The sequence below is a fragment of the Athene noctua genome, chromosome 15, assembly GCF_965140245.1.
Source record: "Athene noctua chromosome 15, bAthNoc1.hap1.1, whole genome shotgun sequence".
In the NCBI taxonomy this organism is placed as follows: domain Eukaryota; kingdom Metazoa; phylum Chordata; class Aves; order Strigiformes; family Strigidae; genus Athene; species Athene noctua.
The window spans coordinates 8,415,069-8,442,664 of NC_134051.1; the positions used below are offsets into that span (position 1 = coordinate 8,415,069).

A 27,596-nucleotide genomic window follows, 5' to 3' on the forward strand; every position below is an offset into this window, starting at 1 on the left:
AGCAAATGCTGTTACCTCTCCTGCTGTTACAACCCTGTATTTTTCCAAATGTGAGGACATGCTGCGGTTCAATCTGTAGTCCCAGCTGGATCCTCAAGATTACATGCCTCTTCCAGTAGCGTGTACGTGGTCTCTCTCGCCTGTCTTTCACCACTCTCACAGTTGCCTGTATTGTTGGAACGTGCAATTTCTGCACATTACCTTTCTTCTTGTTTGCAAGCTAACCACTGCTTTTACAATCACTTTGGTCAAACTGAATCTAAACGTTGGATCCTCCTTTCCTATCTTCAAATGGTCTGCTATTTGTGCTTTCCCTTACTTTACAGCAACTTTTGATTTATCTCCTCTTCCCCCTTGCTTCTATTGAAATTTCCCTTCAGTTGCTGTCTTGCTGTCTCACGGCTATTCTTTCTCCTCTCGCTCAGCAATCTGAGGGTGGGTAGAACAGCTTTTAAAACCGGAGGTGTTGGCATTGGCAGCTGGAGCCTGTTTCTGTAAGTATTCCACATGCAAAACTCCTAATCAGTGGGAAATTTTGGGAAAGAAATCTAGTAGGAATGGCTTTTTGTAACACAACTGTCAAAACAGCAATGCCTCATGAATTTTATTGAGTGTGAGTGATCTTAGTGGAGCCGAAAGCACTGTTTCCTACACTGAATTCTGAAAGAGTAAGCAAGCCCTTGTGGTCTGTATGAAATTTTATCTAATAGTGATAAGACGTGCACTGAATGACGCACTGAAAGGCCAGGGCCTCAGGTAGTTACATGCTTTGGCATCACATTCGTTACCTGGAACTGGCTGACGTGTGCCCTTTCTTCCTTTAGTGATTATAGTTTCTTTATGCTATGGGTTTTCCAGACGCTTTTGCTGAATTTCCAGCAAATATGGAAGTGTTCAATAACTTACGTCAAGCACAATCTTTCTGGCCCTATTCAAAATTTATTTCTGCAACTGAATTATTTTTCACAGTATTTTTCTTCAAGACTCCTCCCATGGATTGCAAAAGCAATCTTCAATCAAGAATGTCTTATTTATACCAAATAAATAGTTATGCTATTAGCTTAAGTACAGACCAATCAGAAATCTATAGCTAAATGAGAACATGTTGATTCCTCCATTCATTTTCCCCAAAAATGCTATATAAGCGAAAAATTGTGCTTAGTTTTCAGAAGTGCTGAGCATGCAAAACTCTCCACTCGGCTGCTGTATAAACATGATTTGAAGGGCCTCTCAGCTTAAATAATGCCATGCTTTTTTAATTTTATACGCAGCTTTAGTCTGCACCCACGCTTGTGGGGATCCCAGCTGAAATAGCACCGAGGCAAGAGGCAGAAGGAAAAGGAGAATTGCTCAAGTCATTCACATTTTTGTAGCAGCATGAAAAGTTTCAGGAGAGAGCACTGTGATTGTAACTGCTTACACCTGAAATAATTCTCACTTTATCGTTTTCTGGTTTAGTTCTCTATGCATATAGTGGAGGTAACTATCTATCTTCCCGTGATTAATAAATATCAGAAACATTCATTAGTGAAGGCATCCAATACTTTGGATATTAAAAACCATAAAGCATTATTATGGATTGGTAGCATCTTAATCTGGAGGTCCAGAATCTGTCAGTATTTTTGTGTCTTCCTGGTTTGATGGTGTTTTCCGGAAAACCACTGTACAAAACAGACACTGTTTTTCACAGGTTGACACCATACCATTCCTGACTAGTAAAGTACAGGAAATGAAAAAAAAAAGCACTAATAAAATCAAATCAGGCATTCATACCTGAAATTCTTAATTTTAATGTAGTTTTAGAAAGTATTTGTATTCCAAATCCTTGTATTTCTGTGCTTTCCTTGATAGGTTTATGTTTGTTTCTATGTTTTACCTTTATTAGTACATTCCGTCTGGTGTTGAGAAAAAAATGCTACAATGGCTTTTCCTTTGGAAAACCATTAAATACCTACTTTTAACATCGTCAAGAATATTTCATAAAAAATCCCAATGCATCCAAAATATCAAAAATACCGAGTATAGGAAACACCCTGGTTAGTTAACTAGATGGCAGCAGAAATTAAGTGTTGCGGAAAAAGGTGAAATGAAATGAATGAAACGAAAGAAAATGTACCAGAATTGTCTTGGAGTATCTCCTCTGACTTGAAAGATAGAGTACAGCCTGCTAAGGACTGTCATATCGCCACTGCCAACAATTTATCTACTTTTTGTAGCGCACAGTGAAATCTGCCTGAAGTTCACGGTCCAACAGCCGCCCTTTCCCGTTTGCAGAAACTGAAGGCATTTGATTTCGGAGTAAAGCCTGTATTAAGACCACGAGCCGATCCTCTGTGCTTTAAGAGGTTTGAAAGATTTATTATTAATCCCCGAGGGGTTCGGGAGCGCTGCGAGCCCTCCAGCCGGCACCAGGGCGCCTCGGTGCCCCCCGCCTGCCCGCGCCCCGTTCGCGCCCGGACCGCGGCCCCGCCGCCCAGTGCCGCGGCCGCCCCGGCACAGCCCCACGCCGCGGCCCCGCGGGAGGCGGCCCCGCCCCGCCCGCGCTGACAGGCGGGCGCTGCGGAGGAAGGGGAGGGCGGCCGCCGGGCCCCGGCCTCACATGACTGCTGCCGCGATGGACGGCGAGCCGGCCGCGGGCACCGCCGCAGGTACGGGGCGGCTGGGGGTGGCGGGGCAGCGCCGGCCGCTCCCTCCGGCTGGCGGCTCGGGGCGGGTGGCAGGGCTCCTCGGGTGGGGTCGGGGCCGCTCCCCCCGCCAAAACCTGAGGTAGAACGGCGCCGCTTGCCCCTCTCCCCCCTCCCCGCAGGGGGGCTGCCCCACGGCCCGGCCTCGGCGGTGCCCGCTTCGCGGTGACGGGCGGTTCCGTCCCGTCCCCTCGCCCCTGGGTGATGAGTAACGGGGAGCGTCGGGCGGGCCGGGAGTGTTCGCCGGGCGGTCGCGGGGCTTCCCCGGGAGGCTCCCGCCGCGGGCAGCGCTGCCCCTCCCGAGGGTCGTGCGGGTGCTGAAATGACTTTATTCCGTCTCCTTGTCCCCCGCCCGCTAAAATGGACCCGGGGCCGCGTTAAGGCCGGCGGGGGCAGCTCCGGGAGCGGTGCGGCGGGCACTGCCGCGGGCGGAGGCCACGTCTCCTCCTGACTGACCCCGGCCAAAAGCAGCTCCAGCGTGAAAAGGAGGAGGCAGCTCCCAAGGCTGAAGTTTGAAGCGCCTGCAGCTGGATCTGGGAGCGAGAAACTTGCAGCCAGATGTTGCCAGCACTTGTTGTGAAATGAGAAATGGGGCGGGGGGGGGGAAGCTCCTGAGTGAATTAAGAAAATAACATGTTAGGCTCGTAACAGTTAGACTGAGGAAAACTTTTAGAGGGAAACACGATAATACGGTTCTTTAAAGTTCTCTTAAAGTGGCCAGAGTTTCATACTGGCAATTACTGCTCTGTGCATAGTAATCTTTTTTCTCCCTGTTTGGAAAGAAAAACTAGCAGAGGTTACCAGTGGATAAGCTTTATGCAGGGAAAAATGGTTTGGTTGGATTTACATGATTACATTCAGGATCCGGTGAGAGTGTGCTTTTATAGACCTGTGATGCTCCTGAAGCGGATAATGCTTACAAATAAATTATTTTGGAATATTTCTGTCCAGGACTGATGTAAGATATTGGGATATTGAACAGCAGCCTTTGTGGAAAAAATGTCCTACTGTACCAAAGAGAGAGCTTGCTCAGGTATGTCTATTACGGATTTACCATCTGCTTCAGGAGCCTTATAGAGATAACACAGTTATCTCAGAGTAGAGTATTCTTGATCTGATCACCTTCTGCACTGATGATGGTGCTTCTGTAACTCTGATCTACTCAGCCTTATTTAGAAAGCTTGGCTTTCTTTGATACAGATTGTATTGTCAACACTGAGAGAAGGCATCTCATGATTTTAGCAAAAGAAATATAACGCTGTGAAAGCAGGAATGTTTTTACTTCTAGCATTATGATGCGGGTTCAGTGATCTTGGAAGTTTCACACCCGTGTGTCACTTTTTTGGAGATCAGCAGCTTGTCAGTGAATATTCCAGGAGGCTCTAAATCTCCTGAGCGGTGAGAGTCCTGCCAGGGCTTGTTGATGCCCACCTATGACAGCACATGCAAATGCTGCCTTTTTTTATTTTGCAGAGTTAAAAGTACTTTAACACAATCAAGAGAGAAAAGAGATAGGATAGTGCCCCATACATTAAAGTCAGATGTGCAAAATTGCTTGTATTGACTTTTTTTTTTTTTTCCCCCTCTCATTTGAGCCTGTTTTGCAATGATTGCAGGGAGCTAATCCAGGTGTGTTGGCTGGGAGGGGGAGGGGGGTGTCTCCTTTTCTTCTGATGGTAAATCTTTAACTGTGTGTGCAGCCTGTAGAAGGGCCTGCTATGGAGGGCTGTACCAGTTGCAGACAGAATTTGTACGTAACCGCTCCAATTTCCCCCACAATCTTCAGGTTTTAGTGGGTTGGTGCAGATGGATGGAGAAAAATTTATCGGCTACAACTGGAAGTGGTACAAAAGGAGGGGAGCTTTGATGATTGCTTTTCAACAGAATTCAATGTGTGAATGAGCTTGTTCTAGCTAGAAAATGTGTGAAAAGGCCATTGGGAGACTGTAGCTGTGGAGTGGCATGCTGTTTTTTAACTCTTAAACGCTAAAATCGAGGTTTTCCCCATTGTAATTAAGAGGATGAGAAATGTGCGAAGAAGGTGAGAAGCAAAACTAAAAGGTAAACAGTTTATTCTGATGGGATTTTCTTGATCTGTGTAAGGAAATTTGGCAGTTTTGTAGTTAAGGTAAAGTGCCCTTGTAAAAGTTTCCTGGAGAAGAGCTGTATGTATTACTGCTTGTTGAGTTACCTTTTCCACTGTGAGTTTTTACACTTCCAGCCTCTTTGCCAGAGCTAGGTGTGAAAAATGGTATTTTATCGATCTTCCATTGGGAGCTGGGAAACTGCCCTAGTGAGGGCTTGGCTTTTTGTCTCTGTAGCCTTTGGGAACATTCCTCGATGGACTTTTCTCCCCTGATCCTGTTATTTCTTCGATGTGTGTAACTCCATCTCACTTTATTGTGTTTGCTGCAGTTTGGGACTATGGCTCCGTGGCTGATTTGCCACATTCCTTGTATTCCCAGACTCGGGAAATCGCTTAATTAATCACTTGATCTAACAGCATAGTTAAAAGAAAAACAGGGCACTAGGCTTAAAGTTAGTTCTTTGTTCTGTCACACAGATTTACCGTGTGACATTGGAAGGAGATAACTTGGTGTTGGAGTTTTTCTGCTGCAGTATGTGGCTGATATTTTGAGAAGCAGTTAGAGGTCTACAGCTGTAGGGGAATGCAGAAATGCTAGTGCTTCTTAATTACTATTAAATAAAGTTTAGATAATCTCACCTATTTTTGAATTGTGCCATTACTTCTCTGCTTCATCTTGAAAAGGACCAAGTGCTGAATAGCGATCTTAAACTTAGCTGGAAAAAAACCCCAAAACAACCAACCACCAAAAAACCCCCAAACCATAAATATCACAAACATCTCAAAAACAAAAGAAAAAAAAAAAAAAAAAGAACTCGAAACCCCCCCCAGATCAGCTCGTGCAGGATACGTGTTTGATATCTGCACTGAGAAAGCTGTGTTTTGGTTTTGTTTTGTTTTTACGGAGAAGAAATGTTAGAGCCTGTTTTCCAACATTTAATTTTATGGTAGTATGTGTATGATTTTTATCTTGTCCTGTTTTGGCATTGGATAGCTTGTATTTACAAGTGAGTTGCTGGGAAGGAGAAGGAAAGACACTGTTACACCATCCCTTAATTAGAGTGAAGCTAAATACGATTACTTTTCTTGTACCTAGTAAGAAATACAGACCTCTCTCCCATGTTGAATATAGATCTGTGTATCAGCTTTGTTAGATAAAATAGACTGATTCCTTTGTGTTGCTCCTCTCTAGGTAAGAATTGCATGGTTTAAGTTCCTTAAAAAAACCAAAAGTCCCATACAGTTGTCTCAAAAGATATGTAAAGCTTTTAATAGAAAGTTTTGTTCGTGTTTTTTTTTGTGGGACTTCTGTTTTTCTTTTCATGTTTTCAGGGGATTTCAAAGTATGTATGAATTCAAATAAATTCCCTTCCTTTTTTTTTTTTTTTTTTTTTTTTTTTTTTAAGTTCTAGTTGAAATCTGTACCAGCTTTCAGAGAGGCTGAAGTGGATGCTGAATTCTGGATTTCTGGAGGAATGTGTTTGACATAATAAGAGAGAAAGGCCTTTCCGTCATTCCTGAGGCTTTTCATGAGAAGACAGAAAGGAAAGGGAAATGCTGATGAATTATATTTACATTGCTGCTTTAGTATTCCTGGCCCAGGAGTCTGTAGTGGAGACCTCAGTTTTGCCAGGGAGAAATCTGAGGTATCTGTGTACAAAAATAGTCTGTTCTCATCCTCCCCTGTGTTTCCTGTGAGTTGGATCACCTCTGCTCCGCATGGCGTGGCCTGTGATGATGAAGAAATGGGAGATACTTTTCCTAAAGGCTTTGCCTCTCTTCAAATTCCTTTCTCCTAGAAAATCTGCTATTAATGAAACAAGTAATTCTGACACCTTCTGCTTAAGTGTGTCTAATACATTTAACTGATTAGCACTTGGTATAATAAAGAGTTGTTAGCAGCAACCATCTGTAAAATGGGGAAGACACCTCCAAATTTAGTTGGTAAAACTTAAATAGGGAGAGGAGGTCTGTATTGTGATTTACCACCTATGCTTCCAGCCCTTGCATTGCCCTTCTCTTGTATATGTGTTTGCTCACATGTAAAACCTGTGTGCAGCTGATCACACACTTGAAATTCTGTGCTGGGTTTCATAAATGCCTGATTTTAGAAATTTTGATCAAGGAAACTGGTAACTCTGTGGAGGGCAGATTGCTGTCTAGTTGTATGAATGGGAGTAATGAATGTCAAGCGCTAACTAAAGCGTGAAATGTGGCATAAAGCTTTCTATTTCAGTGTTCTCTGGGTTAAGTTTCTCAACTCCCTTCAGTCCAAAGGCTACCTGACTTATTACTAAAAAAATTATGCAGTGTTTTCATAGTTTTCTTTTACAACCAAATAGAAATTAGGCTATGCTTTGAATGCTTCTTTAAACTTTTATTTCTTGTCATCTTGTTGTCTGCTTGTTTGCATATGCATGCATATATATATTCTTTTTAACTTTATCAAACTGTTTTCAGTTATACCAGGCCACTTCCTGGTATCTTATTGACAACAGATTGAGAAACTGCTGTAGCAAAAGGCTAGCTTGCACAGCAAAGTGGATTTTTATTTTGTCTGCTTCCCTGTGTTTCTGGGGACCATTCCATACCTCATTTTTGTATTCACTCGCTGTTCTATGTATATAAACTTTATTATATAATGATCTGCTGAAACCAAAGGGAATGTTTTCAAAATTAGCTGTTCTCCAGCAGAGAGTGCGTGATGGGAAGCATTAAGTGTTTTGTTACAATTCATGTAAATCCTTTTACTGGTTGAACACAGGAGCTCATACCAATGAGTTCCCACTATTATCCGCCATTCCTGGCCAGGGCTCTTGAGGCGGTTCCTGGATCGACTCTTGAGCAAGTAGAATGAAAATTGGGCTGAAGAATAGCTTCAGTATATATTGCTCTGCAGGGTTAGTGTTAATGCCACGGTAAGGGTTTTCTAAAGCAGGTTAACAGCTGTTCCAAAGTCATCTTATTGTGTCCTCAGACCAAGGTTTGAGGGTGTAAATTCACTCTGAGTAGCTGTCTTGTTGATATGGAACACACTGAGGTTATTAATTAAACAGTAATTATTCAAACTTGTTTGTATGGTTGTCTGATTTGTATGATTTCACACATTTAGACAAGGTTGAGATCTAAAGAAGCTACAAAATATTTCAGGAAGAGCCGAGTGTGTGAACTGCTGATAAAGAGAAGGTATTTCCTGTAGGTGAATTTTAGAAAGCAAATTTAGAGAATAACCGTGTGAAAATTGGCAAAGTATTATAAATGAAAAGCGACGTGACTGAATTGTCAAAGGAATGCTGAGTCTTGTCTAGGTCTCTCAATGGGGCTTCCCTCTGTAGTTGTCTTATAGGCTAATGCGAGTTCGGATCACTGTAATGAATCTGGGAATCCTTCTCAACATCAGTTTGGCTGATCATGCTGCAGGTTCCAGGATTTACAGATGAAATACTGAAGGATTCACAGTTCATCCTGTAAGTCTTTTCTTCTGATACCGACTTTTTGCCACTGGGAGTTTCAGTAGTTTGCCGTAGAGTGCTGAGCCCCAGTTTCGGGAATATTTTGAGCCATGAAAGCCCCACTTTGTAGGTTGGCCAGCAGAAAGATAGAAATTAGGGAGAGTAGTGTTGTATTAGTACAGATGAGCAGTGCTCTGAGGGAAGTGGGTGGGTTGCATTTTGGCTAGCCCCTCTCTGGGAGGCTCGCTTGCAGTAACTGCCTCTGCAATGTGAGCCAGTGGTTAGCATCAGAGGACTCTGGAATTCTGTGTGCGTGTGCATTGCAGGAGTAACAAAATCTCCTGTGTCATGTTGTATTTCCCTGATGTGTCTTAAGCAATTAAAACCAAGAATTACAAGGGTGTGCACCCAGAGAACCGCTTCTCTGGAGAGCAAGGCTGTCTTGTGCTTTCCACAGTTCGAGTGTATTTTTGACATTTCCTCTTGATAATGTAGTTTATTATACCTTGCTGCCTCATGAAAGGTCAGGTGGGCAGAGATTTTTCTATGCTAGAAGATCTCTCACCTTGCTGTTTGTATTCTGAATTTTCCTTCCTTCTTCTCAGTTCAGCATCTATCTGAAAAGTGGCTATACAGATATGTTATCACTTTATCCAGCAGTATCCCGTGTCAATATGGAATTAGCTTGTAGTATTTTGCCACAGATTCCTGGCAGGTAGCTGGAACTTTTTAGAAGCTGCTACGTAGGTGGCGTTAGTAGGTGATATATTAGTCTATTAAAGCAGAGGTGTTAAGACTTGCTTCTCTGAGTCACATTAGCAGGAATCTGAAGCCTGATGAGACATGTGGGTTAAGGTCATTTGTCCTGGATTTGGTTTGGTTTCCTTAAGCCATTTTATGGAACAAAGTGTCTAATCTGAAGTTGTGTATCTGAGGGTTTGGAGTTCTATCTGTTTTCCCCGTTTATCAGGGCCTAGAACACATGAAGGAACAGGTGAGACATCTTTATCAGGACGAGGTCAGGGCTTTCAAGTAAGGATATGAGTTATTTCCATTCCTGAGTTAATCTCTTACACAGTTATCAATTTTTTTGAACTATGTATCAAAGCTTAAAGAAATGTTTCTTGCTCCTGTAGTGTTACTGCCCTTTTGTGTTCTCAAAATTTTAGATATGTTTAAGAAGGGGTATAACCTCTGCACAGTGTCAAGGAAGGGATGATTAATACTGCCTAGCTTTTCTAGGTAACTTTTTGTCAATGCATTCAACTTGTTTGTAAAAGAGCTTGCTCATAGTATCCCTCTTAAACTGACATGTACAGAGAGGAAGCAACCTACCTGTTCCCGGACTGGAGAGCAGAACTCGGGTATGGGTTGAATAGATTTCAGGGTTATATCTGTATTTTTCACCCTGTTTCTTATGTGTTAAATTGCTATGTTAAAAGATTTGCTTTGAAAACAATGTTAGCTTAGTTTATAGTTGCATAATATGTGTAGTTATGAAGTTGAGATAATGGGCTGCAGTCAGTTATTTGATAAGAGAGTACTCTGAGTCATCATCATTTGCCCCTTCTTTGATGTAGTTTGTCCTCCAGGGCCATATTCTGAAAAGCCATCTTTTTTTCACTTTTGCATCTGGCTGAGAATCAGTTAGAATCTCTCTGACCCAAGCTGTCCATCTGTGGTTGGATTCAGTGTAAAAGCTGTTTGTTTTTTAGCTGCAAGCAGTGGAATAGGTATATTTGAAAGATTTTGCCAGAGCTTGCTGTGGTTGAGGAACTGTTGGGTTGGTAGCCGTTATTAGGAGCCTTTTTCCCCTGCTTTTGAACTTAAGCATATTGACATAGTAAATTATTGTAATTCATGCCCACTCTAGCATACTGTCACAGTTTAATTAAATTATGTCAAATAAAGTGTCTCCTTCCTTTGTAATGACATGTAAAATTAATGTATTAAATTTCTGCAGCGTGGTAAAATAACACATTTTCTTTCCTTCCATGAGTTGTTCTAGGCAGGATCCAGAAGTGCTGAGCTAGGGTTTTGTTCATTTTGGCAGATCCTGCTGTGGTGGGAGCTGGACAGACAGGAAATGCAGGCCTCATAGCTGATTCACAGAACAAATTTGGCCTGTGATTCTTCTTTTGCTTAGTAGAGATGTCTTTCTGACTCGGTATAATTGGTGGTGCTCCTGGGTGTTGTGAAGAGGGAGGTACCAATGTCTCGAACGTGTGTGCAGTAGCATAGCCTCCTGGGGGAGTGGCTTGACTGTTCTGGTTGTGTTGCACCACTGTGGGAGCACTGAGCAGAATATTTTAAGGCTACTTCTTTTATTTTATCCTACCAGGTCTACTGGACTGTTTTTCCCTTTTTGTCTTTTAGATTTGGCAAAGCCTCCAGTAAATGAACCGAGGGAACCGGAACAGTTTCTAATGCAGGCGCCCCAGGGAAATCCACTGCTGCTTTCCCACACCTTACAAGAGCTATTGAGCAAGGATAGTGTGCAGGTGGAGCTTATACCTGAGAAGAAGGGCCTTTTTCTGAAACACGTGGAATACGAGGTTTCCAGCAAGGTAATGTGAACAAGAATTGGTCTTAGTGAGAATGTCTATCCTCTTAAGAATGTCTGTGCAGCTGGTGTTGGCACTAATTTCATAGATGGGTTGGGTGAGGCTGGTTTTGAGTAGGCCAGTTGTACGGGCTCACTTTTAGTTCAGTGGCACCATGCTGTCTTGACCAGGGCTTCTGCAGTAAAGAGCATCTTCGAACAGAGGTCTGATGGATGGTCTGCTAGGTTTACTCACTTGAAACCTGAGCTCTGTACAAAAGCAGATATATAACATTGAAAGCTGAATGTTTTCATAATGGATTGCTGTAGGCGACTTGGATATTTCAGACTCTTTGGAGCTAGTGAAGAAATTGTGAAGTAATTGTATTGGCAGTGCTAAACTGAAATCCTTTATAAACAGAAAAGGTACTGCAAATCCTTTGGCAGAGTCTAAGCCACTTCCAGTTTACTTGCCCCAGTTCTGACTTTTAGGTTCCTCTCTTGATATAAGAGAAGATTGAAGATGTATCTTTTCCTATTTATGGAGCGGCCAGTGAAATAGCTCTCCCATAGCTTCTGTGTGTTTTTTCAAGAAGGAAATCTGTCCTCTTCAGAGCAGCAATTTACATCTGCCAGGCCACCAAAATATCAGTTACTGAGTAGCGCTCCAACTGTTGTAGCTGCTGTTGTGTGTATTCAGACACACATTTGGGCCACTTGTCTGTAGTGATGTTTGGGGCTGTAGGTGTTTTAGACTGACGTTTGCAAGTTTATCAGAGACTGTTGTGAGGGGGGAAAGCACAGACACAATGAATGCTTCTGTGGGATTTCTAGGACACAATGTGTATTTTTGCCTGTGATTTCAGGGCACAGGACTCGGTGACCCTGGTGATCTCTCTAGGTTTTGAATTTAGAAACCCATTACTGATTGCTTTCAGTTGCTGTCGTCCTTCCTATGGTTAGAGCTGTAGAGTGATACATCCTCAGAAGGAAGCATAGCTTGGCCTTGAGCTTCATCTAAGATCTGCAACACAAGTCAACATCAGATTTCAAAGCAGACAGAGGGTGGTCATAGGGGCTGTGTCTGTTGTGTTCCAGTTAAATGAGTTGTTGCTTTGTTTTTGAAAATGCGGTGCCACAATGAATGGTGGATAATGTGCAGTGCAAATGTAGTGAGAATGAGTATAGTGTGCGGTCTTACTAGCTGCTCCAGTAGTTGAATCTGTAGTAACAGTGTGGGGTGTTTTTGTTTTTGTTTTTTTTTTAAATTATTATTTTAAAAGGATTTCTGCCTCCAAATTGTCTTGTTCTAGCTTCTACCTAACTCCTTTTGGAATGAAAAAGCAGTTTCATTGACCTCTTCTACATATTGATCTAAGAAATGCAGAGTGAATTACTAAGGTTTTAAAGGAACTTCCGATCTTTGTTTATAGATCTAACATCAGTGAGAGGCCTCTTGTGAGGTTTACTTAAAACATCAGTCATTTGGGCTAATACCTAACATGATTAAAGACTGTATTGCCGCCTCTGGATTTGAAACCGATTTAGAGAAAGTTCCTAAGAGCTGGAGCTCAGGGACTTGCCACACTTCAAGAAAAGAGCTCTCTAGAGCACTTTAAGAGTGTTTGCATTATTTTTAAATGTTCTAACTGGGAAGACCAGAGAGTTTGTGGGACTAATGGTATGGAACCATGGCAGATTTAGGGATATTTGTACTTTCTTGGGAAACTTCTTCCTCTCCATTTCAGTCTTTTTCATCTTGTGTGTGTGAATGAAATCTGACTTGTGTTTTTAAATGAAAATCTTATTAAATGAAAATCTTATTCTCAGAAGGACTGGTTGTGGTGGGTTGACCCTGGCTGGACACCAGGTGCCGATCAAAGCTGCTTTATCACTCCCCTCCTCAGCTGGACAGGGGAGAAAAACATGAAATGAAAGGCTCGTGGGTCAAGATAAGGACAGGGGGAGATCACTCACCAATTACTGTCACAGGCAAAACAGACCCAGCTTGGGGAAAAACTAATGTATTACCAATCAAATCAGAGTAAGATAATGAGAAAGAAAACCAAATCTGAAAACACCTCACCCCTCCCTTCTTCCCAGCAGCACAGGGGGACAGGGAATGGGGGTTGTGGTCAGTTCATCACCCCTTGTCTCTGCCGCTCCTTCCCCCTCAGGGGCAGGACTCCTCACACTCCTCCCCTGCCCCAGCGTGGGTCCCCCACGGGGTCACAAGTCCTGCCAGCAAACCTGCTCCAGTGTGGGCTCCTCTCTCCACGGGGCCACAGGTCCTGCCAGGAGCCTGCTCCAGCGCGGGGACCTTCCCACGGGGTCACGGCCTCCTTCGGGCACCCCCGGGCTCCGGCGTGGGGTCCCCCCGGGCTGCAGGTGGGATCTGCCCCGCCGTTCCCCTCCCTGGGCGCAGGGCACAGCTGCCTCACCAGGGGCTGCACCTCGGGCTGGGGGGAACCTCTGCTCCGGGCCTGGAGCACCTCCTGCCCTCCTGCCTCACTGACCTGGGCTCTGCAGTTGTTTCTCTCACTTATCCTCACTCGTCTCCCCGGCTGCAGTTGCACAGGTTTTTCCCCTTCAGTACGTTATCCCAGAGGTGCTGCCACCGTTGCTGATGGGCTCGGCCCTGGCCAGCGGTGGGTCCATCCTGGAGCCTCTGGCACTGGCTCTGTTGGACACGGGAGGAGCTTCTGGCAGCTACTCACAGAAGCCACCCCTGTAGCCCCTGGCTACCAAAACTGTGCCATGCAAACCCAGGACACTGTAGTTAGAAGAATGTCATCTCTATTCGTTATTGAAAGATGGCTGCCTTTGGAGTCTTCTCCCTCCTTCCCACCACAAGGCCTCTAAAGAGAAGAAAGAAGTTGTTTCTGCAGTCTCTGGGTGTCATTTCTCTCTTTTCTTCTTTTTGTTTTTAGTGCAGCTGGTAGCAAAATATTATGAAAATGCTGCTGATTGTCCTGCCTGTGTATTGATTTATTCTTCCCCCTTCCTTAATTGCAGAGATTCAAATGCTCAGTCTACAGGCGATATAATGATTTTGTGGTGTTCCATGAGATGCTGCTTCAGAAGTTCCCGTACCGTATGGTGCCAGCACTTCCACCAAAGAGGATGCTGGGAGGTAAACCTGGGCTTTTCTTTTGACTGGAGGGGTTGTAGTGCAAGCATGATTGAGGAGATACTGTTAAAAATAAATGTTTAAAAGATCGAAAAGCTTTGCTTCTGCTTGGCTCAGAAAGCAACTTTGAGGTTATAGTACACAATTTGGAGGTGTGAAATATTGCCATCCTAGAAATTCCCTGTAGGTAAGGTATTAATGTAAAATTTCAGTGGGGTTTCTTTCTGTGGAAGCTCAGTATCTAATGACTTCTTGGTGGTATTTGAGGCATAATTCTATACAAGAGCATGGCAGAGTTGCAGGTATTGTTTTTTAGAAAAATATTATGATTATCAGTGTTGTAGTGCTCTGAGTGTAGAATCGCTACCTTGCTGTTGAATGGCTGTAGTATGTATTGTAGTGTGTTATTTTGTGATGTGTTCAGAGTAGAAGAGATTTGTGGAAATTGCCTTGTTTTTCTATAGTGAGAGGACTAAAGATTAAAAAAAAAATTAAAAATCTAGATAAAAAGGCTTAAAACTGCAAAGGAGCCAATTGTGTAAAACCAGCAAAATCCCTTCTCCAGTGAGATCATATTGATCCTGTTGAGTTAGAGTAGGGTCCTGACCTCACACACACCTAAGAGGGACTAGTGAACAGTGATGTGAATGAACAGCTTCAGCACTGCCCATTATAGTATTATCTTGCAGAGAAGCCTTATGATGGAGGCAATGATAATTACACTTTCTCGGTGTATGTACAAAAGTGTGTCTTTCTGGCAGATGAACCAACTGCCTTAGTTATTGCCCCCCCCCTTTTTTTTTTTTTCTTCCCCTGTTCCAGAAATGAGCTTTTTGATCCACTTAAGATAACCAGAAACTAAAAACTGAGGCTGGAATCAGTGTCAGTTCATTCAAGTATATTTTAGCTGTTAGAATACAAACCAGTTAATTATCCCAAGACTGAAAGCGTATCAGAGCTGCTTCGGGTACGTTTTTCACTCATCTGAAATACTAACGCTGTTTTTAAACTTTTATTAGTTCAAATGTTGCTTAACTGTATAAGATCCTGTCTTGTTTCATACTTTATCTGTGAAAGAACAAGCTTTTCAATGTCTTGTCTCCTGCCCGTGCTGCTAAGCAATAACGTGTTTCAATAAATAATTGATTTCAGTTGAGGAGTCCATGTATTGCTACAGTCAAGAGGAACTGATAAACAGTGAGCAGCAGAGCATAGCAGGGTATATAGTAACTGAAAGAAAGCAAACTAATAGTGCTGAAAAGTTTCAATGGTCATATATTCTTATGGTGGAATGTAAATTGGGAAGACCTTTCTTTTGGGGTTGCGAAAACCTGTCTGTTCAGTTTGATCCGATTCAGTGTTCTTAGCCAGAATTTCCAGAATTTCCACTTTGTGCAACACCTGTAAGCAAAGTGACCTTCTCTGCTTAATCTCAGTGGAGAGAGGATGCTTGAAAGAAGCTACCAACATGTCATTTGTCAGTCACTGTTATTTCTTTGTGTTGCCAGTGTGATGGTATTTCTGTGCATTCACCGCTGCGTTTCTTGCCACAGATATCATGTGTTTGAGAAAAAACTGATAGGATTATTTCCCAAACTGTGCTAGGTGTACAGTCTTAATACAGTACAGAACTCTGTTAAGGCAAAGAGGGATGGTTGCCTTTAGTCCTGGGGCTCTGCATATAGAAAAGCTGTGTAAGTGGTCTTAATAGAAATCACAAACAGGAAAAAGGAAATGGAATGGGTAGTTCTTTTTTCTGAGTAGGTTAACGGACTGAAAAACAGAATTGCAGGACACAGGATTTGATAGGTTAGTATACATGTGTGATTCTTGCAACCTCCTTAGTCCCAGAGCCGGATGGGCAGAGCTACGTGCTTTTTATACACAGTATGCTCGTCTACTAAGTTAGACTCTCTTTTCATGATGGTCTACTTTCAGCCATCTCTCAAGTGAAGAAAGATTGATAACCTGCTCTGCTCATTTTGGAGGATAGCAGCAAACTCTCAGATCATGGCAGGCAGATCATGTAGGAAGTGTGTAGATGACTTCAGAGATCTTCACCTGGGTCAAAGTATGAACAAAGAAAAGTCAAGATCTGCAACCCTAATGACAGAAAAATCATTTGATAGGCGATAAGAGCATTCCTTTAATTTTGTTCTGTGCTGCTTTCTTCAGTCTTATTTTAGTTTAATTTTTCATCTTTCCTGAAAAACTCCAGGAACTGTGATTTACGGCCTTACTGCAGTATTGCCAGAATGAAATTCTTCCTGTTTCAGGAAGAGGAATGGAACTTATTTAGTTTGACAAGTAAGGACTCTGAATGGATGTTACTGAGATTGGTGTGCAGGTGTTCCAAAGTACTTTCTAGCATCTTGCATGCAAAGAAGGGCACAGATCTTGAACAAACTGAGAAAACCCAACCCTTTGTTCTCCCTCTAACCCCAAAATGCTTAAATTGTGGAGGAGGGGCAGGTGAAGGTACAGCACACTGAAGCTAGTTCTTCAGAATTGTGAGCAAAAAATATAATTTTTTGTGAGATAATCCCTTTGCAGGTGGGAAGAAGCAGAGTGTTGTGCTGCATTTCCCAGGAGTCCCAAACAGGCTGAGATTCCCTCTGGGAACTGGCTGTGGAACTGATTCAGAGGAACCTTTGTATGCACACAGTTTGTAAGTGGAGGTTTCAGGCTTTAGACTTAGTTTTATCCTGCTTACCTGACCCACGCTGTGGAAATAACCACAAACAGTTACGTATGCTGGCTTTTAGTAAGATGTAAAGAACCACTTGAAGAAATATTTGTTCTGGTGGTCAGTTCAAAAGTTCTGTTTTAGGGAGCTGACAGACTATTGGTTTGGTTGCAGTGCTTTAGCAAGGGTTATAATATGAGGAAAATATTGGACTAAGAGGTTTCTTTTTTTCTTTCTTTCTGAGCAGCTGTAATGTGTTGTGCATTAATTGAAATTTAATATTTCTTCCTTTAGCTGATCGAGAATTTATAGAATCTAGGAGGAGAGCACTGAAGCGGTTTATAAACCTGGTGGCTCGACATCCCCCTTTCTCAGAAGATGTGCTCTTGAAACTCTTTCTGTCCTTCAGTGGCTCAGTGAGTACTTGTTAGTAATAGTCTTGAGTTTGCATATCTTCCTGTAACTGCTTCGCTGGGCACAGAGTTCAGAATTGCTTTTGACCTACATATTGTTGCTCCCTGTGATGAGGAGAATTTTCTTTAAGTAAGTGTCTCTACAGCTGGAAAGTGGAAAGTCATTTCACTTGGTGCTAGGAGTATAGTATTTTGAAAATGATAACTGTTCTTAGGGGAATACATATAACTTTACCCAGGTTTAATTTACAGAAAAGCATAATATCTGCAAAGTTGTTCTTTACTATTACACTGTATCTGAGACCTGTGTGAATTGCCTGTGCATTACTTAATTCTTCCATGCTTATTTGAATTCTGTATCTTCTCCAGGATGTACAGAATAAGCTAAGAGAGTTGGTCCAAGGAGTAGGAGATGAATTTATGACCTGCAGATTAGCTACCCAGGCCAAGGTATGTGCGTGAATTTCTTGCAATTTATTACTCTGGTTTAAATGGCTCTCTCCTCCGGGTGAATCAGTTATGGCGTTTGTTGAGTGATGGAGACCTTAGGTAAGAGCAAGTTGCTTCCAAAGTTTGAAGGAATTTTAAACTTCTAATTTTATCAAAAAGATCAAATAAATATTTGGGTCTTAAGGGCCTGATATTTCTAACTAAATGCTAGTTCATGAATATGATAAAAGATTAAACAATGAGTCCTGCTCAGAACATGTTTCTCAGTAATTACTTGTACTTGCATAACAAACAAATGCACCTACTGCACAATTTAAAAGCTAATATCTAGATTGATGTCTTCACCATGTGTTCATGTCCTCATTCTGTCTGTCATCTCCCTGTGGGAGAGTAATTTGGACTGTTACAGAGAAGCTAGTTTTAAGTTCTCCATATATCTTTTTGTCCCAGTGATTAGTGCTATGGCAAGTTTTAAGTATACATTCACTGTGTTCATTGAGCAATTCTAAAGCAAGTTGTTGTTCAGGTTCCTGCAATGCTAGCAGAAGGTTTTGCAACTGGAGCTTAATTTTAGGCTTTTACCAGTGAGACACAGGTCAAAAAGAGCTGAACTTTCAGAACATGCTTGAATTTGCCAGCCTGGCAGTTTAGTAGCATCAGATCAGAACCTGTGAGCTTGAAACCTCACAAACCTCATTTGAAGTGTGTAGAGTTGCAGACTTTACAAACTCTATCTACACCCAGTATTTGAACCTCTTTCTGCCTCTGAAAACTAGGAATATTTGTATAACATCTGACTTAGATGCTGGAATTGTGAAGTTAATCTCTTCAGGATTGTTACAGCACAGTGTGAGAGAGCGAGCGTGAGAGGGAAACCTGTCTGTCTGCTGACTATATGGTGTGCCCACAATTAACAAATGTAAACGTGCCTCATCTCTTTGATTGCACTTCTTCAGGACTTCCTTCCAGCTGACATACAGGCCCAGTTTGCTGCCAGCAGGGAGCTCATCAGAAATATTTATAATAGCTTTTATAAGCTTCGGGACCGTGCAGAGAGGATAGCTTCTCGAGCCATTGATAATGCCTCAGATCTCCTCATATTTGGAAAGGAGCTAAGGTAGGTTGGCAGGAAGAGGATTTGCTAATATGAACGTTTCTACTGTTGTTTCAGAACTCAAAACTGTTGTAAGGTTTACCTTCAAACGGTCTGGTAAGAATGGGTATTTCAATGCACGCTGTAGGTCATAATAAAATTTTTCCTACTATAAAAGAAGAAAATACCTGCTTTCCACTAAGGTTGCATTCCCTAGAGCAAGAGCAAAGAAAATACAAATACCTTGATATTCAGGTACTGGTTTTGTTGTCTCTTCCTCCAGTATATACACAGCTCTATTTGTGACTGTGCAGTAGTATCTCGGCACTGAAAGCTGTTTAGACAGGTCTGAAACTCTGAACTGCTCTCTGTCAGTAAGTGTATCTACTTTGAGGAATTTGTCTCCTTGAATACTACTTATCTCCTCCTAGTGCTTTGGGCTCAGACACTACGCCACTTCCTTCCTGGGCTGCTTTGAATAATAGCACGTGGGGGACTCTGAAACAAGCCTTGAAGGGTCTGTCTGTTGAATTTGCACTTCTGGCAGATAAGGCTGTGCAGCAGGTGAGTTCTTGTCCTTTTTCTTTTGTTTTCGTAAAATGAAGAAGGTGCATTGCTGTCTTAAGTTTCATCTTGAATTGTGACACTGTGGACATAGGCACTTCAAGAGTTAAGAGGGAGTCTGTAGTCTAAACTCACATCCTCAACCACCAGCCTGTCAAGCTTGAATGAAAAACCTGGACTGTGTTTAAATGAGAAAAAATATAATGGGCAAGGGAAAGGAGGGGAAAGCCTGCTTTCTTTTTTAATTTCAAATGGTGATTGGACAAATCAAGTTGTACTACTATACTGAGCTGTCCGAAAGTCCTGCGTTCTGTCTTATTAATCTGCCACAGAGAATCCAGAAGAACTTAATTCTGAATCAAATCTTGATATTCATGTACTTAAACATTACATGAATCATTCAGACAGAAGCATCCTATTCCTGTGTAAGTGTGCAGTGTGATAATGACTGTTAGAATAATGTGAGACCATGTTAGTCTGGGAAGGAAAAGTAATGGTTTTGTCTTCTCTTCATCTCATTGTGTTAAAATACTCAGCATGCTTTCATAGATCAGACCAGGTTTTTTTTTCCTCCAGAGTTTATGCTCCAGAGAGCTCTATTGATATAGGAAGAAAAGACAGTATTTAGTAAAATAAAAAAAACAAGTAGTGAAATTTGGCTTGGTGTCTCATCTTTGTCTTCTGATGCATGAACTGTTATGGGGAACATGCAGGTATTTATAGCTGTAATGGATTAGTTATCTTGTAAAAGGAAAGATGAAAGCTTGGAGGAATCTGCAAGAGCAAGAAATTCCAGGCAGAGAGAGCTGAAAGGTCTGACACACAGGACTGCAACTAACTCTTCTTGTTACAATGATCACTCAGTTGGAAAAGCTGTTCAGCTCCAGTCAGATCTTTGTTCTGCGTGCTGTAAACTAAACGCTCCAGTGCCATCTGAAAGATTTTTAGTGCAATTTTGTAAGTGTTGATGTGCCCCAGAGAATACAGTGGAGGGCCTGCATGGTGTAAGGATGGGAAGAACTGTGATGTTGGTTCTTGTCAGGCTTACATAAAATGTACTTTTTCCTTGTTTTCTAGGGTAAACAGGAAGAGAATGATGTGGTGGAGAAGCTGAACCTTTTCCTGGATTTGCTCCAGTCCTATAAAGTGAGCTCTGCTGTTCTTCTGCCAATGAGAAAGTTGTTCAGAGCAAGCTTGTGCTCTTTAGAGGGTGTTACGCCAACTGGATGGAAAACTGTCTGGGAGGCCAGTTCAGAGGCAAACTGGGCATCTGGGAGAGGGCGGGGAGTGGCTGTTGACCATAGCTAGCTCTGTAGCCTTACTGATCAGCTCATCTCATGATGAGAACTTGCCAAACAGCAAACCCTGCAAGGAATTTAAAAATATGTCTGCTTTAACTATATGGATCAGCTAACTTTCTTCCATATTTAGCTGCTTTTGAGTCAAACCAGCAAATTAGATTGCTACTGGTTTGTTCATGAAGACATGAGTTCAGATACAAATGAAAAAATTTTTGTTGATCTTTTGCTCAAAGGCACTTCTTTTTTTCTAAAAAGCACCTACTGAAACTGCATGTGGCAGCCTCTCCTGACTTTCCCAGGCCTGACTGAAATAGAAGGACGCTGGCAAGCTCTCACCACAGTTAATTGCTAGCACTTAATATTGAGAAGGGCACAAAAGATAAGAGGCCTGATAAGATCCAAAACGCTGGCAGAAGTGATGCTTCAGATTGCCTCTTAAGCTCACTGATCTGGGTCCCGGCAGTTCTGTTTCTTGAATTCTTAGCTGCCCACATTTTTTTTGACCCTCTTGAAAATAAAGAAACAACATACCAGCAAAGTCTGCAGCATAGAAATTACATAAAGCGTGACCATGTGTTTGTGTTCCTGATGTACTTGGCTTGCATGCTTGCTGTCTCAGCTTCCACTAAGTACCTGTTCTTTTCCTTTTCCCATAAAGGACCTGTGTGAAAGACATGAGAAGGGGGTATTGCACAAGCACCAGCGAGCATTGCATAAGTACAGCATGATGAAGAAGCAGATGATGAGTGCCACTGTGCAGAACAAAGAACCAGAATCAGTGGAGCAATTGGAGTCTCGGATCGTGGAGGTAGGGCAGATGCCTGGGAGAGCAAAACGTGGTCCTGGCCTCCTATAATGGTACTGCTGTGGAGCTCAGTCATATCTGCAGAAAGCCAGGAGACTGAAATGGTAGCCTGTGCTTTGGGTAATTTGAGCTACCTGCTGTGCTACATAGAGAATGCATTTGTTTTCCTCAACACTCACTAGTGGGTCTTTGGCAACATGTCATTTGCAGGAGCTGTTGTGGAAAGCAACAGTCTGCATGATGGAAAGTGCAGCTGCTGTCATATCAGATGGGTCTGGGAACTGCCTTTTTAGGTTTCTGGTGTGTTTGCATTGCTAGTATGGTGAGGAATGCTGTTTTCTCCTGCTGCAAGTGGACCTCCTTGGCACCCACTTCCTGGCAATGTATTTGACCAAGTTCCTCTTCTTTCAGCAAGAAAATGCTATCCTAACCATGGAGCTGCGGAATTACTTCTCTCTATATTGCCTGCATCAGGAGACACAGCTTATCCACATCTATCTGCCTCTCACATCTCACATTTTGGGGGCCTTTGTCAACTCCCAGATCCAGGGTCACAAAGAGGTCAGTTCTTCTGCTCTGTATTCTTTTTCCCAAAATATGAATGAGAATTTGAAGTATTTGTTTTCACATGTGGGCCTTCCTCCTCTAATCATCTGTCCAGCTGGGCTCTTTCATAACTTCTTAAGAAGTCACCTAAAGTCTTTCCAACTTGGGGTGAGGATCAAGACTGGCCTCTAACCCCTCTAAAAGACTCTATCTTCTTGCAGCAAGTTGCTGTGTGTTTCTGTTTTTCTCTCATCTGCAGATGGCCTTTATCCTACAAGTAGCTGAAGAAGACCCAACCATTAAATAACTAGCTGTTCTGTAATGAATGATGGATGTTTGCTAGATGAATCTGGTTTTTGTTGTGCTACAGAAAAATTGTATGACAAGGAACAACATCCTTAGTTTTTCTCTAAAAATCTGAGAGCTCCCTTTTCTGAACCCCTAACTATGACCTTCAGCATTCCCCATATAGAGACTTTCTTGCATTCATTATATTTGAGAAGTCCCTTCCCCTTTGGCTCCCTTTCTTCCCTTCAGTGAAGGAATCTGACCCAGCTATGGAAGATCTCCCTTCCATCCACGCTCCATAAAATGTTCAGAGTGCTGTGTTACAGCACCAGTCTGAAAGGGACAGTCTGGGCCCACTGGACTCTCCAAAGTACTTCAGAAAATTGGTGTTGTTCTTTTGTACTCTGAAACTGCTGCTGCAATACAGTGTGGCGAGATGATTAACTGCCGTGTTGTCATGTCTGTTTTCTCTCCTTTTCCGTTCACAGATGAGTAAAGTTTGGAATGAATTGAAGCCGAAGTTGAGCTGCCTCTTTGTGGGATCTAGCAATATGCCAACTCCACCATTGTCACCTCCAGAGGGAAACTTCTTCTCCAATTAATGCTCTGAGCATCTAGCATGGAGCAAGAAGTGCAATCAAGGAAGGGGTGGGACCTCTACCTCCAGATGTTAGGATGAATCCTCCAAACAGCTTTTTTTTTTTTGTTTTATTTTTTATTTTAATACCGCTGCTTTGAGCTGCTCTCTGATTTAGACTGGATGTGGGGCAGAACATACAGATATAAAGACAATCCCTTAATTTTGAAATGCTCTGGGGCAGAGCTGATGCTCCTTGTCCTGCAGACGCTCTTTGTGGGGTCAGGGTGTGACCTGGGGCAGCGTGTGCTGCAGTGTTGTTGCTGGTGCCTCTGCATCTTGTACTAACAGTCCTCTGATAACGTTTATCTGCACACGTCCCGACGCATCTCTGCAGTGCTGAGACAAACAGGATGTGTGAAGCACTTGCTTGTAGTAGAGATGGATTGCCTTGTGAGCTTGGGAGGGCCTGTGTTAGGGGCATATGTGCGTAAGAAAGGCTGAAAGCTGTCCCCTGTCCCACTGATAGGTGTCTGGATTTGATTTCTTACTGCTAGACTTTAGCACACAATACATGAACGCAGCGGTCGGGGTCACTAACCCAGCTGGGCAGGGGTTAGTGCTGCTGTGTGACAGGAATTTTCCCAGTGAGGCCAGGCAGACTATTGTCAGCGTGTTTCCGTTAACGGTTGCGGGGCAGCCTAGAGACTTGCTCATATTTTTTTCAGTTTGGGGCCAAAGACAACTGGGTTCAGGAACTCAGAGGAGTTTGCCTGGCACAAATGAAAAAATAATTGAATAAAACACTCCTTAATTGTAAACCAATCACGCTGTAAGAGAACAGCTGCAAGGTAGCTTGTTTCTTTTCTTCTGGAGGTTCTGACATCTATCTGTTGAGGAGCTGTTTAGGGCTATTGGAGAGCTGCTGACCTGAAGGCTGGTGTTTTCTTTGGTCTTGTATCAGATGAAGTATCCTGTTACAGCAGCAGGCTGGGACACAATGCTGATGAAGTTCATTAGCAAAAAATCAGTATTTATCAGGATGTTACTGTCATTCTTTTTTTCTGGCCGTGGGTAGCATTGGAGTGTGTTTGTGAAGGAGAGAAAACAATTAAGTGACATTTCTCTATCTTTCTAAAAATAGCACAGTCCTTGGTAATGGGGTTTTCAGAATAATTTGTGACTGTGATAAAGGGACTAAACATTCTCCACATTTCACTTTTGCATCTCCAGTGACTTTCCCTCTTGAGGCAAAGGGTAGGGAGAGGACAACTTGCATGTCATATTACCTTAGGGGAAATTCTGCATATCCTCCAGAGAAACTGATAACCGAAGAAACTGCAGACGTATGCAGCAAAACTCCACATGAAGAGACTCCCCTGAACCTAACTTCTCTGGGGCCAAAATAGCTGCCAAAGGGGAATTTGAGACTTGGCTTCTTTAGAGAAAGAAAATATCTTTGAGTGGGTAAAAAAGGAAGCACATTAACAAGGATGAGTGCTCGCTGTCAAACTGGAACCATTACAGTATTTTCCCACTGGAGAACTTCCCCATTAGCAGGAAACATATTTAAATCCTCCAATCACAAAAGCTTTTTTTTTTTTTTTTAGAGAATTCAGTGCAACATAAAACTCTTCCTAGTGCAGGTGGAAATCGTGGGTTATTTTTTTCAGCTAGGAGCAAGATACTAAGTTACTTGCCCAGGTTCATGGGACTGGCATAACCATTACACACACCCCTCAAAATGTGGTAAAGTGCAGTTATGTGGGTGAATTTCTTGGGTGCTGGGCCTTAAGCAGTGTGTAGGGTGTCTTGTTTACCAACCTTGCTCAGAAGGCATTATTAAGAGCTTTTTATAGCAGTTCAAATGTTAACTTGCTTCTGAGCCTTTCCTCCTGCCTATTGGCCTTGTCCAGTGAGACAAATTAACTGCAAATGGCTGTGACAGATTTGGTTCTCTCTCCTGAAGATTTCCAGAGTGATGCAGAAGAGATTCTACTCACAAGCCAGAGCAAACTGGCTGGGGAGGGAATGTTTCTGCAGTACAGGAACAAAGATGATACTATCTCAGGAATGGCACAGAAGGTTTTTTCTGCTTGACCTTGTCTTGATTAGGAATGTAGTCTGTGGTCAAAGTTCAGAAAGCATGTTACCATATTTTTTAAATGCCCTTTGCTCTTGGCATCTTTAGAAGGTGCTGGCTGGTTATGGCCTGTCATTTGCTTATTCTCAGTAACCATCTTCCCTCATTCAGCCTTGTTTGCCTGATGTGGTGATCAGTCAAATTAAGAAAATACTGTACGTTTTGGGGTGAGATCTGATATCTGTATGACGGATCTTCTACATAACTTGTCTGGCTGGGGAAGATGACTGGGCTATGTTCTGTAGGAGCACTTGCAAAGTATTAGCCAGAATGGAACTTTACACTTCTCACATTTAGAAAAAAGTTATGATTTTGGACTTAATTGAAAAACAAACCCCAAAAAAACAAACATCAAAACCATGTTGGGGCTTTAGACCAACTTCTCTTTCCTGTTCTCCTTCAAAGCAAGAATTCTGTACTCCAAATGCAGAGACTGTAATAGTGGTAAACACAGACTACATGACTTGTAAAGAAACTGGAATTATGTTGTTTTGAAAAAGCACCCATTCCTCCATTGTCAGCCCTTGCCTCTTTGAGGAGAGCAGTTTTGGGGTTGGGGATTTCTTGTTTGACTTCACTCTGTTCACATGGTATTTTGAGAACAGAGGCCTGGTATTCCCAAAGCTGATACAGCTAATGGCACTTTCAGAGTTTATTTTATAGTGGACTGTCAAGCTTCTGTCTCATTCCTAAATACATACATACACTATTTCACACAACCCTTAGTTTGCAAACCTTATTTTTGGGAGACTGGTCAGTGTGCAGATAGCACTGTTATGTTTACCTCAATATGTGAGGGATTTCCTTACTGTACTTGTTTTGTTTAGTTTAGGGATCTGCCAGGCTTGGGGAGCAGCATCAAGCAGAGCTTCCTTCCTCTAGAGGAATGCAGCAGGGAATCACACAAGTTAACTTCTGTTGTCTGTCTCCCCTAGTCAGAGTAGGGGAAATGGTTCTAGTTACCTCCATGCTGTTGCCTTCTGCAGCCAACAGCCCAGCTGCGTGCAAGGGGGAGAACGAGTGAAGTTGGTGCCGTTGCTGGTAGCTGGGTAGATCGCAATAAACACTAAAATAAACCAGAATAATTGAAGAGTGCATGCTGCCTACCCAAGAGCTCATGTCAGATGTAGCGCCAAAGAGTTAACGTGCCTTTGTGAATGGAAGCTTTCTGTGTAGTGCTCAAGGTCATGGGGGCTTTCCTTCCTTCAAAGTAGTACTGGTAGAAAAGGCCTCTGATCTTTCTGTCAGTGTCTCTGTCAGATCTGTCGTGGAGGTACCAGGGTAGTCAACAGCTGAGAACTGAAACTTTGCCTGAAAATGGTTTTATCAAAAGGGCTATATGTTTTTGTCACTCGTGAGGTCTCCTCTACTTCAGGCTGTGAAGTAGCGATGTACAGGCTTTTTGACCAGTGTTGTGTTGAAAGGCTTTCCAAACTGTACTTACAGTACAACCTTAATCTTTGATCCTTGTTTCCCTCTCCATCTTCCTTGCAAGCTGCTCCTCCTAAGTTGTAACGTGTTTTCCACAGTGCCTTGCTGCATTCCAGTGCTTTTACTCTTCTACTTCGATCATGCAAGGGTGTAATTCCTGGAACTTTGAACAGGCTCATTTACAATCTGCAGTTTGTGCTGTTTCCCAAAAGACAAAGATCACCAGCTGGGGACAGAACTTATTTAAAACATGTCAGTCTCCACAACTGCAGCAGGAGCAATAACGTTACTACTCTTTGACAGAAGCTAAAATTCAGTGCTGGTGAAAGCATCTCTGTAAAAGGATTGAACTGCCTGCAGAAGAGGGGATGGCCATAGATCTGCAAGCCAGAGCTGCACTTGTTCTTTTCCTTTCTAAACTCCTGGAGGAACAGAAAGTAATTTGCTGTCTCTCACCATGCAATTTACAGTTTCCACCAGGAAATACATCAAGATAACAGGTACTGGCTGCCAGTCACTCCCTTTCCTATCACGCAGTAAGGTCTTGCATCCTTTTACAAGCTACCTGTCCCCTTGTGCTTATTTTCTCTCCTCTACTTGTCTCGAGCCACTCTCTCCGTTAGAACAGCCAGAAACCTTTACTGCTCTGTCAGAAGCAGAGGTGAGTATCAAAAACTCTGTAAATAACTCACTGTGTAGCACAAAAGGAAAAGTAAGGTTCTAAGGTGTTAACTCCTATCCTCTGAGCTGTGGCTTACCGAGCATATGAAGAAGGGCATTTTTGAGTGGTATAAATTATTCAGAACTGCTGGAGGGAGAAAAGATACCACAATCTTGTTCAGAGGGTGTGAATTTTGCCTGCCTGGAATATCCTGTATCTTTGCTTTGCTCAAATAGCCTTATGTATGAAGCACTTTATTCAAATGCAGGAATTAAAGAACTATTACTACAGCTGGTAGACTGGAAATGTTTACAGATCCTATGTTACATTCCAAGATTCTATCTGTGTTATATGTGTTTGTAAAGCGTTTAAAAAAAAAATCAAAACTTGTGTAAGAAGTTACATGTGATGTGTTATTTCTAGCACAGTTTGATTAAGCTTTTGCTGCCCAGCACAGAGTTGGGCTGACCCGTGTGGAACAGCTCTCCTGCTATGACAAGCACCAAAGCCTGCAGCCACAGGTGATGACACTTTGCAACATGGACTTGCTGAAAATTGATTTTGTTGAGCATTTCAGGTAAAAATAAATGCTGACGAGTTCAAATCCATGGCAGGAGCTGCAAGAGTGAAAGCAGGGCTCAAACAGTGCTATACATCTACATCTGACTTTTGTTAACTCCTATAATCTTATGCTACCTTCAGCTGGAGGATCCTGAACTTTCAAAAGTTCTACCTAAACTTTCA

At 42.6% G+C, this 27,596-nt stretch overlaps 1 protein-coding gene across 3 annotated transcripts; it reads left to right on the forward strand.

Annotated features, from left to right (window-relative positions):
- Positions 1 to 2,248: 2,248 nt before the first annotated feature.
- SNX8 (sorting nexin 8) lies at positions 2,249 to 27,590 on the forward strand. Of its 3 annotated transcripts, XM_074919508.1 has the most exons (12): positions 2,610 to 2,648; positions 3,636 to 3,717; positions 10,599 to 10,789; positions 13,780 to 13,897; positions 16,875 to 16,996; positions 17,363 to 17,443; positions 18,400 to 18,560; positions 18,968 to 19,100; positions 20,178 to 20,246; positions 21,060 to 21,209; positions 21,618 to 21,767; positions 22,529 to 27,590. In XM_074919508.1, exons 2-12 carry the CDS (start codon positions 3,684 to 3,686, stop codon positions 22,640 to 22,642), a joined length of 1,323 nt encoding a protein of 440 aa, XP_074775609.1. In that variant the 5' UTR covers positions 2,610 to 2,648; positions 3,636 to 3,683; the 3' UTR covers positions 22,643 to 27,590. The 3 variants fall into 3 exon arrangements, with proteins under 3 accessions (XP_074775610.1, XP_074775608.1, XP_074775609.1); XM_074919509.1 differs by lacking the exons at positions 2,610 to 2,648; positions 3,636 to 3,717 and adding an exon at positions 2,249 to 2,345; XM_074919507.1 differs by lacking the exon at positions 3,636 to 3,717 and having other exon boundaries at positions 2,576 to 2,648.
- Positions 27,591 to 27,596: the final 6 nt, after the last annotated feature.

Bases quoted from the DNA above. Each gene is read 5' to 3' on its own strand.
- SNX8 (XM_074919507.1), top strand. From the start codon at position 2,600: ATGACTGCTGCCGCGATGGACGGCGAGCCGGCCGCGGGCACCGCCGCA. The intron at 2,649-10,598 runs GTACGGGGCGGC...TTTGTCTTTTAG, and splicing joins GGCCGCGGGCACCGCCGCAG to ATTTGGCAAAGCCTCCAGTA. The intron at 16,997-17,362 runs GTGAGTACTTGT...TATCTTCTCCAG, and splicing joins TTCTGTCCTTCAGTGGCTCA to GATGTACAGAATAAGCTAAG.